Consider the following 11276-nt stretch of genomic DNA (forward strand, 5'->3'; position numbering starts at 1 on the left):
AATATGATTCTTAAAGCAAAAAGGCTTAAGGATCTCATACATGTGACATTGGGAGATGTCTTAGAGCACACAAGGGTGCAAATAAAATGTTACTTAAACTCTAAACAGAAACAACAAAGGAGACAAATCGGATCTATACAAAAACGTGTCTACATATCTGAACAGTTAGCAAACAGAGCGATGCAGTTTCTTTTATTTTCCAAGAAATACAGCTTTTACAAAAGAGATGGCACCTCTAGTACAGCAATAATTCAAGTTCTCTCTCTGAGCAAAGGAATCAGTAAAGATAATGTTTTCAAGTTTCTTGGGGGAATTTCTATCATAGAGCCTGGAAAAAGACAAGTAAGAAATGAACAGATATTTAAAGTGATGTTTCCACCAGTGTTACAGAAATCTTTCATAGTGAAGCCTTCAGGGATTCTAAGTAATGTTAGTCGTCATATCTCATGTATGACAGCAGACGTTGCTTGGGTCAGCAGTTGGAATCATTTAAACTTAACAGGTACCGTGGGTGACAATTTAATTTTTCTTAGAGATAAATGTAATAACGATGGTGTACACACAGTGACTAGAGAAGGCAATCTTGTATACATAGATAGGGATTATAATATTAGGAAACTCTCATCAAACAATGAAACAAAGTTTACAGCGATAAGAATAGCAGAACCTTGGAAACCATACTGTCTCTACTGCTCTCGCTTAAATGGAGATTTTCTCATTGGGATGAAGAGAAAGGATAAATATACAGCCATGGTTGGCCGATACAAAAGTACAGGACAAGAACTCCAACATAACCCTAGTCAGGGACAATATATTAATCCTAAATATATCACAGAAAACCAAAATGGAGATGTGATTGTTTCGGACTCCAGTGATGGCTACTCTGGTTCAGGTGTTGTAGTGGTAACAGACTGTAAAGGCACACATCGCTTCTCCTATAAAGGGAATAAACCAAAATCAGGTTTTGAACCACGTGGAATTTGTACAGATGAACTGTTAAATATCATTGTGTGTGACATAAATACAAAGACAGTACAGATGATTGACAAGGATGGACAATTCCTGACAGTACGTGCTACTGACAGAAAAACAATGGGTGCGATATCCATACAGCTTAAGCTACGATCACAGTTCGCATCTTCTCTGGATTGGATCATTAAGGAACGCTATTATTTGTATATACAGGCATTTACAGGAGCGTTAAAGTCTTAAAGAAAATAAGAAAGATTAAAAATATGAATATATACTGACACGCAAAAGAAACGCAACAAGCAGTAGTCTACAAATTTTATATTTTTTTAACTGATGATTTTCAAAAGCAAATAAAGTTAGGATAAACTCACTTTTCAAAACATTAGAAATTTGATAAAAATGTTAAATGTTTATCTGTTTACTTTGCTAGGTAAAATATGGCTGTTAAAACACCCCCTCCCTGGCGTTCAAGTAAAACGTGCAAGACTGCTGTAAACAACAGTTGCAGCTTAATTTCTACGAAACAATAGGTTCATTAATATCGAGATCTTAGCGAAGGCATTATTCTTAGGCATATCTAAATAAAAGTTTTTCAGATGATATTAGGTCGAATTTTCTCTAACTTGAAGCAGTGTAGCCATCCTTGGACTTCCGGTACAAGGACTGTCCTTAATGCATACAAGTTTAGCTTTTGAAAAAAGCTTAGAGAGTCAGCCAGTGGATTTTCTTCTCGGTGATAATATTTTAAAGAGTCATAGAGAACTGAAAAATGCCTCCAAGAAGGATATGGAAATAACGAACAGTATTCAATTTCAACGTCCATTAAACAATATACAAAAGAAAGGACAAGATAGGGTAAGAACAGTATTTGGCCCCCGATTTGGGGTGTCTTTCAGAGTGATCCAACAATTTATCCACGAAAACCTGTTTTCACCCCTGCCACAAAATGAGTGTTGGTTTTAAGATTTAGGATATACCAGGGTCACAGTGAGGTCAGGAAATAGGTCAATTTTTGAAATTTCTCATTTTTATGCAAATTTTCACTAATTTTACAGCACATTTTTTTTTTCGGAAAACATAAAGCACACGCTTGCCTATCTACCAAATTTATGTATTTTATACACTGATATCAGATACAGTATATGTGTAAAAATCTCAGATAGGCAAGCGTGTGCTCTATGTTTTCCGAAGAGAAATGCATCCCAAATATGATGAAATTCCACCAAAATTAAGGAAATTCGGGAAAATGTCCTATTTCTGCGCCCTCTAGTGGCCTACGTGTAGACTTTGAATCAAAATTAGTGCTTGTCTTAAAGTAAGCATTATTTTAACTTCTTAACTGCAAACTATCTCATTTTTACCAGTGTTCTGATTTTTATATCAAATTAGGGGCCAGATGAGGCTGTTACCCCATCTTGTCCTTTCTAAATTTTTAAAAAAAAATCATTTTTTTTTTAGTAGCATAGTTGGGCACTTAAATTGAAACATTGTCTTAATATTTTTTCTGCATAGGAACAGAAGCATTTTTGCATGCAGATTCTTGCATTTTTTATTTCAAAATCAAAAGAACGGAAAGTATGTATAAACATTGAAGTTCCAATCTATATAACATAGTTCAAAGAGGTTATATAAACCTATAACCTCATTATCAGATCTATCAGATTTTAGGGGGAGGGGGATATATGGACATTTTAACAAAACGGAGCCCAATAAGCTTCACTATCATCCTTGTTAGAGTTGATCATGCCGCCGGTTGAATCACTCTTGGCTATAAATTCATTTATCATACCTCTTTTAATATAATAAACCTATTAATTCATAAATATGATTGCCTAGATCAACCTAGATCATCAGGTCGTAGTTTATGAAAAACAAGGCAATTTACGGATAAAAAAGCATGCGCAGATTGGGGGGGGGGGGGGTCCATGGCATGGCCATAGGGAGTTATGGTTTATGACATTTAATTGCAAAAACTCAAAACCTTCTTGAGCTATTGACTGGAAATGAAAGTTTTACACAGAGTCACACAGAAGTATGAATTTATGACATTGACGTTTGAACCTCAAAATACACAGGGGTATTCCTTACGCCATATATATCATGTATATGGCCATAGGGAGTTTTGGTATAAAATTTCATTGCAAAAGCTCAATGGCTTATAGAGATATTGCGCGAAAACAAGTGTTTAAACAGACAGAATTTCTGAATTTAATACCTTGACCTTTGACCTCAAAATCAAGAGGGTCTTCCAAAGGCATATAAGGTGTTAACAGTTGTGTACAATTTCACTGCAAAAGCCCAAAGCCCACGCAATATTGCGGGAAAGTGAAAGACTAGTGTTACAGACAGACAGAACTATTATAGATGAACGGAAAGACAGACTGAAATTGATCTTCTCTAATTTCAGCGGGGGGCAACAAACGAGCAAGCTTAGCCAGTTGTGTTTACTTTCCGAAGTATCTTTTGTATGACTTAACAAGTCTGTCCGCTATTTAGCATCGGGATCGAAATGATTTGTAGTGAAAACGAAAGTAAAAGCAGTAAAAACTGAAAAGCTAAAAATTTGTAATAAACCAATGTTTGTACTGTAGATTTAAATACATAAGTAAAATACCTTCAATATATTTTATAAAAGAGCTTCAATTGAAGCGACAAACACTAAATTCATCCAACAGTATAGCAACTGTATGCTTTGCTGCGTAGAACACATGATCAGGTGCGAACCAGTTTAATTACTGCGAACCAGTAAACTATTTGAAACCTTCTAAACAAAAATAAGCATCGGGAAATTCCTTTTTGAGTTAAATTAACAGATTGCCTTGGTGTTAAAGAGGTATTTGTTGGTTTATATTCTATATTGATTTTACTAAAATAAAATTAGAAGGAGTGATTTACTGCAGAACCACTCCCAGAATTCCAGGTCACGCAAGCGCATTGGAAGTTCTTCGTACCATAACTAGTCAGGTTGCTCTACAAGATGAAATACCAATGAAGAAAACATTTAAACAACTGGAAGAACCTAAACCATTGTAATTAATTTTACCATAGCATAATGAATAAGGTATCCCTTACACAGTTAAAACCACCAAAGTGTTCTCAGTGTAAGAGCGATTCAGAATACTACTGCAGGACATGTAAACAAGATCTGTGTGTACCATGTAAGGAGGAACATGTGATAGACTTTGATACAAAACACCACGATGTAGTGATTGATCGCTTAAAGTATGGAGACATTATATTACTGGAGACTTGTGAGAGACACCCAAGCATGGTCTGTGAAATGTGGTGCCTGATATGTAAGCTTCCTATTTGTTCAAACTGTGTAGAGCACACAGGACACAATAGACAGGATATTACATTGTTGTATAAAAATCAGCAGAAACAACATCAAAAAAGAATTTTTCAGGTTAAAAGTGAGATTATACTTCAGAATCATCGTATCAAGTCAGGTATTTATTCTGATTTCAAATCCTGTCAAAATGAAATCTTTAAACTCCAGAGAAATATGATTCTTAAAGCAAAAAGGCTTAAGGATCTCATACATGTGACATTGGGAGATGTCTTAGAGCACACAAGGGTGCAAATAAAATGTTACTTCAACTCTAAACAGAAACAACAAAGGAGACAAATCGGATCTATACAAAAACGTGTCTACATATCTGAACATTTAGCAAACAGAGCGATGCAGTTTCTTTTATTTTCCAAGAAATACAGCTTTTACAAAAGAGATGGCACCTCTAGTACAGCAATAATTCAAATTCACTCTCCGAGCAAGGAAATCAATAAAGATAATGTTTTCAAGTTTCTTGGGGGAATTTCTATCATAGAGCCTGGAAAAAGACAAGTAAGAAATGAACAGATATTTAAAGTGATGTCTCCACCAGTGTTACAGAAATCTTTCATAGTGAAGCCTTCAGGGATTCTAAGTAATGTTAGTCGTCATATCTCATGTATGACAGCAGACGTTGCTTGGGTCAGCAGTTGGAATCATTTAAACTTAACAGGTACCGTGGGTGACAATTTAATTTTTCTTAGAGATAAATGTAATAACGATGGTGTACACACAGTGACTAGAGAAGGCAATCTTGTATACATAGATAGGGATTATAATATTAAGAAACTCTCATCAAACAATGAAACAAAGTTTACAGCGATAAGAATAGCAGAACCTTGGAAACCATACTGTCTCTACTGCTCTCGCTTAAATGGAGATTTTCTTATTGGGATGAAGAGAAAGGATAAATATACAGCCATGGTGGGCCGATACAAAAGTACAGGGCAAGAACTCCAACATAACCCTTGTCAGGGACAATATATTAATCCTAAATATATCACAGAAAACCAAAATGGAGATGTGATTGTTTCGGACTCCAGTATTGGCTACTTTGGATCAGGTGTTGTAGTGGTAACAGACTGTAAAGGCACACATCGCTTCTCCTATAAAGGGAATAAACCAGAATCAAGTTTTGAACCACGTGGAATTTGTACAGATGAACTGTTAAATATCATTGTGTGTGACATAAACACAAAGACAGTACAGATGATTGACAAGGATGGTCAGTTCCTGACAGTGCTACTGACAGAAAAGCAAGGAGTAGAATATCCATACAGCTTAAGCTACGATCACAGTTCGCATCTTCTCTGGATTGGATCATTAAGGAACGCTATTATTTGTATATACAGGCATTTACAGGAGCGTTAAAGTCTTAAAGAAAATAAGAAAGATTAAAAATATGAATATATACTGACACGCAAAAGAAACGCAACAAGCAGTAATCTACAAATTTTATATTTTTTTAACTGATGATTTTCAAAAGCAAATAAAGTTAGGATAAACTCACTTTTCAAAACATTAGAAATTTGATAAAAATGTTAAATGTTTATCTGTTTACTTTGCTAGGTAAAATATGGCTGTTAAAACACCCCCTCCCTGGCGTTCAAGTAAAACGTGCAAGACTGCTGTAAACAACAGTTGCAGCTTAATTTCTACGAACCAATAGGTTCATTAATATCGAGATCTTAGCGAAGGCATTATTCTTTGGCATTTCTAAATAACAGTTTTTCAGATGATTAGGTCGAATTTTCTCTAACTTAAAGCAGTGTAGCCATCCTTGGACTTCCGGTACAAGGACTGTGATACGTAAGACCCTGTTGAGGAGTAAAGTAGTGAAATTCGCATCAGCAACTCTCCATTACCTTTACATCGAAATTTTCCAGTTAGAGCAATGGAAATGCGTACCTAAGCCATTTTCAAGTAGCTTTTGCATCCTTAAGGGAAACGATCGGGATCGTGATTCGGTACAGACAGGATAGTGAAGTTTTTTTTTTTTTTTTTAAATGTTTTATTCAATAACATAATAACAATAACTGTGGAGGTAATGCCTCCTCGGTGGCCCTCGCAAATATACCCTTGACGTAACTTTTAAAATAATGCTAAATTTGAAGCCTTATTCTGGAGGGAAAATTGTCTTCTTGTCTATATTGAAATTAAATTATAAGGAATGAAGCTAATTTCAACTTATGTTATACGATATAACAAAACTTGGGGCAGTTTACGATTTTTAATAAACCGCTTCGCGGTTTATAAAGCCTAAACTGCCCCAAGTTATGTTATATCGTATAACATAAGTTGAAATATCTGGGATCTGTAAAATCACCAGGGTTTTCTTATTAGGGCCCCGCTTGGCGGGCGCCCTATAGTGATCAGTCTGTCCGTCCGTCCGTCCGTCCGAGATCTCTTGTCTGGGGCATATCTTCTCTCTCCTTTGCCCAATCTGGCTCATACTTCACCCACAGAGTGCCTTTGGGTAACCGGTGTGCAGTGACCTTGAACCAGGTTTCTAGGTCAAAGGTCAAGGTCATAGCTGAATTATATGAAAAATCCTTGTCCGGAGCATATCTTCTCTCTCCTTGGCCTAATCTGGCTCATACTTCACCCACAGAGTGCATTTGGGTAACCGGTGTGCAGTGACCTTGAACCAGGTTTCTAGGTCAAAGGTCAAGGTCATAGCTGAATTATATGAAAAATCCTTGTCCGGAGCATATCTTCTCTCTCCTTGGCCCAATCTGGCTCATACTTCACCCACAGAGTGCCTTTGGGTAACCGGTGTGCGGTGACCTTGAACCTGGTTTCTAGGTCAAAGGTCACGGTCAGGTTAGGGTTAGATTAGGGTTAGGGTTAGCTGAATTATATGAAAAATCCTTGTCCAAAGCATATCTTCTCTCTCCTTGGCCCAATCTTGCCCATACTTCACCCACAGAGTGCCTTAGGGTAACAGGTGTGCAGTGACCTTGAACCAGGTTTCTAGGTTAAAGGTCAAGGTCATAGATGAATTATATGAAAAATCCTTGTCCGGAGCATATCTTCTCTCTCCTAGGTCAATCTGGCTCATAATTCACCCTCAGAGTGCATTTGGGTAACCGGTGTGCATGAACAAGATTTCTAGGTCAAAGGTCAAGGTCATTGCAGAATTATATGAAAAATCCTAGTTCGGAGTATATCTTCTCTCTCATTGGCCCAATCTGGCTATCACTTCACTCATAGAGATCCACTGGTCAATGGATGTGCAGTGACCTTGGTCAAAGTTTCTAGGTCATGGACAGAATTACCCTTTCTGTTTAAAATCTTTGTTCGGTGCATAATTTTTTGCCTTTTAATTCAAGTAAATTTATATAACTCGGGATACAAGATAACTTCGATAAATATTAGTAAATTTGCAGTATCCATGAAGTCGTACTAAATCACTTTTACTGTATTACACAAATGTTCCTCTTCAAAATAATCCCTTTTAAATGACCTTACATTTTCATGTTCATTGTTGAATGCGGGGCCCTTTGAAATGGCCACCATCTCAATGTTACCTAGTTTCTTCTATGTACATGTCACAGTGGCATATAAATATTTAAATATGAGGCTTCATTAAATACATGCATTAGAACAATAGAACAATAAATTTCTAAAAATACTTTAACACCATTGTCAATAATTAGTTAACTGAGACCAGTCAACTAGAATCATGACATAAACGTGTTCATTACTAATGGTACATGCATGTGCTTATATCACAGAAACTGTACTCATATTAACAACCATCATGTAAGCATGGTATGATACAGACAAGTTAAATTCTTGAAAGCTGTGTGGCACAGACTTAAGACAAGAATTTAAGCCCAAATATCACACATCTGGAAGCAGTTTCAATACCATTCAGATAGTTATATTTCTATAAACATCCCTCTTTATTTGGGAGATATTGCACATTCACTTTGTGTGCTATACATAAAAGTTCTATTATGTACAAGTTAATTATTATCTTTCAAAAAAAAAAAACAATATATATATATATATATAGATATGTTCAGAAGTTTAATGAACATTTGAACATCCTATGCACTACAGTCTTTTTAACCATGACGTCACATTCAACTAACTTAAACTTAAACCCAAAGGACTGCAGGAATTTACATGTAAATCATTAGGAGGGTTCTTGAGGTTTTTTTCCCTTTATCTAAATGCACTTTTTGTCTTCGAGCTAAAAAGGGTGTCAATTTTTATCATGAGGTAGAAGACTGTGTATCAAGACTAGAAAACAAGTCCATATCATCCCAGGGAGAGGTTTGACCCTGTGAACTATGTACGGTTGATCGGTCGACCGGAACCGTCACCAGTTCCTCTACTTCCTGTAGTAAGGCCTCTGCTTTCTCATTCAGCAAAATCTATTAATAAATCTGGGTTGTTTAATCATTCCTTTAACACAAGCGTAATCATAATTAAATTTCTATCAACCAAAGAATGTGCATAATATCTTTATAATACCTTGAGTAAAGGAAGGCTAAGAAGTGTATTATGAGACATAAAAGGTGTTAACAAATTAATAAATAATATTTCTCTGTATCACTCAATTTCTTTTTAAGACAAAAACTTATCTGTACAGATTAAATATTTATAAATTAAAAGGACAGGAGAGCTGTATCAAAATCTAAAAGTCATAAAATTAAGGCACGCAAGAAATCTCACTTTTGCGGAAGCAACGATCTGTTTGGCCACTTTATGAGGGATCTGCTGTATGGATTTAACAAGGATTTCGGGATCAGCGGCTGCCACGAACCCAACAGACTGAAATCCTGCATTGTATAACTGCTTAGCTCGACCCTGTACAATGTCAAAAACAATTTGTAAAGAATATCTCATTTTGGAATGCTTCAAATCCAAAACGTTCAAATAGATTAAGCAACTATTTAATTGGCATTTTTTTCTTCCAGATTTCTTTATCTGTATTATGACACTTTTTGTAAACATTGTCTACATCATAATAGACAAAATTAAAAACTAGACATCTATAGGAAACGAGTTTTACTGTACAAAATGATGTACCAGTTTGACACCTGGTATTTCCATGAGCGGTAGGAGTTCTGCAGACACACAATAAGCCAGGCGCTTGACAAAGGTTCCCAGCAGTTCTTGATAGGCCCAGAATTCCTCTAACTCCTGTAATGATTACAGACAATTAGTCAAATGTACAAAAACAACATTAAGTACTACATTAGCTGCAGATCTGTAATGGTATGGTTCAATATATTTGTCTTTGACCATAATGCTACAGATCCCGCAATGCAAAAATGGTGCAATATTTCTTGCGCACTTATGGGAAGAGTTTTCTCCACTCTCTAGCATTGGTCAATCAACTACCTATCACTTCCTAACTCTAGACACATTCTGTAGCCAATATTTATATTTTATCCACCTCCCAACTATTTATAGTTGTCTCTACAGGCAATAAACTCGCTTGAAATTAATTTTCAGCAATCTAACAAATAATTTAATCAAGCCAGTTTATCATTTGTAGAGAGGCCCCCAAATGAAAAAGAAATCTAACAAAATACTTGCAAAAGATCTTCAAAACACTAACAAATCATACTTTTATATTTTCTTAGTATGTTTTGAAAGTGTTGCATTTAATGAAACATCAATCCAAGACTTTACAGGATGGAGTGGCATGGTATTTTGTTAATGTTTCATTACATTGTTGGTGTTTTATTAATGTTTCTTTACACTCTGCAGAATGAAATTGCATTTTGAAAGTGTTTCATTATACTTGTCTGCATCTAAGTACATGTAATATTTTGTTAGCATTTCATTTGATTAACAGACATGTTGAGGGTTGAATTATCTAGGTGCAGTAAAATCTTCCAAGGACAACTTATCTATTTTCATCCTGTGTTACTAGTTTTGCGCCAATTTTCAAACCACCAGCACTAGGTCAGAGAGAAACATAGAGATTGATGAAGGGACATGTAAAGTTTATACATGTAAATATTAATTGATCCCTGATTGGAAAAAGCATAATCAGGATGTATCTGGATATAACAGAGGTATTTATTCATTGCATGACATAAAGTTCTTTTATGCTGGATTACAATAACCTTCGATCTGTGAATGTGGATGTGTACATTAAATATGGCCTGTTTTTATTGGGGTTTTGTTCATGTTAATTAAGATTGACCTTTAATCCATATACTACCCAGCTTATATCAGTTTTAAGCACTGGATTAAATGATGAATTATAATTATACTTGAAAATTCTGTGAATATTATATGTATGTGATTGGAGAAGTGGCCAATGGCTTGAGAATTATATCTCTAAAGGTTTAAAATGTTGGAATGGTGTGCTATAATTTGTCTATTGGAGAATAATGTCAATCCTGGAATTCAAAATACTGTGAAACAAGGTGTTTATGTTTCAATATGAGAATTGTGTTTATATGTTTTCAAAGACTTGTGAATTTGCTAATTATAATTTTAAAAATTCAAATTTAGTGGTTTATTGATGATTTGTTGCTTATGATTTGTTAGTAGTTTGTTAGAGTGTTTCGTAAGTATTTTGTTAAAGTGTTTTGTTAGTAGCTTGTTAAAGTGTTTCGTAAGTATTTTGTTAAAGTGTTTTGTTAGTGGTTTGTTAGAGTGTTTTGTAAGTATAGTTTGTTAATATGTTTCGTTAGTAGTTTGTGAAAGTGTTTTGTTAGTAGTTTGTTATAGTGTTTTGTTAGCTCATTTGCATGTGATTTGCTATACTATCGGAATACTGTCAAAACGTGTTTTGAAAGTATTTTGTTATAGTATTTTGTTTCCCCCTTTTTTTCATTTGGGGGACTATAAATGGTTGGGAGATGGATAAAAGACACAGATTAGTAATATAATGTGCTAAGAATTAGAGAGTGTAACTAGAAGTAGTTAATTGACCGATGCTGGAATGTGGAGAAATTCTCCCCAAAATGCGCAAAAAATATTTCACCGTATTTTACAC

At 35.2% G+C, this 11276-nt stretch overlaps 3 protein-coding genes across 3 annotated transcripts in view; 1 reads left to right on the forward strand and 2 right to left on the reverse strand.

The window, feature by feature from the left end:
* Positions 1-11239, reverse strand: part of LOC134252101 (DDRGK domain-containing protein 1-like) — a 59511-nt gene extending 48272 nt beyond the window's left edge. Inside the window, exon 1 of the mRNA XM_062734541.1 lies at positions 11229-11239. The gene's annotated coding sequence lies outside the window, so the exon portion shown is untranslated. The remainder of the gene's footprint in view (positions 1-11228) is intronic.
* LOC134252105 (uncharacterized) lies at positions 4025-5674 on the forward strand. The gene has a single exon (XM_062734545.1). It carries the CDS (start codon positions 4025-4027, stop codon positions 5672-5674), a length of 1650 nt encoding a protein of 549 aa, XP_062590529.1.
* LOC134252106 (helicase POLQ-like) lies at positions 8388-9460 on the reverse strand (the record flags this gene model as incomplete). Its single annotated transcript, XM_062734546.1, has 3 exons — positions 8388-8688; positions 8990-9124; positions 9347-9460. Coding segments are annotated over 3 exons (411 nt in total), but the record flags the coding sequence as incomplete, so codon positions are not given.
* Positions 11240-11276: the final 37 nt, after the last annotated feature.

Source organism: Saccostrea cucullata, unplaced genomic scaffold (genome assembly GCF_032062105.1).
Source record: "Saccostrea cucullata isolate Sc308-1 unplaced genomic scaffold, CSIRO_AGI_Scuc_v1 ctg1598, whole genome shotgun sequence".
Lineage (NCBI taxonomy): Eukaryota > Metazoa > Mollusca > Bivalvia > Ostreida > Ostreidae > Saccostrea > Saccostrea cuccullata.

Coding starts and splice junctions, on each gene's coding strand:
- LOC134252105 (XM_062734545.1), top strand. CDS start 4,025: ATGAATAAGGTATCCCTTACACAGTTAAAACCACCAAAGTGTTCTCAG.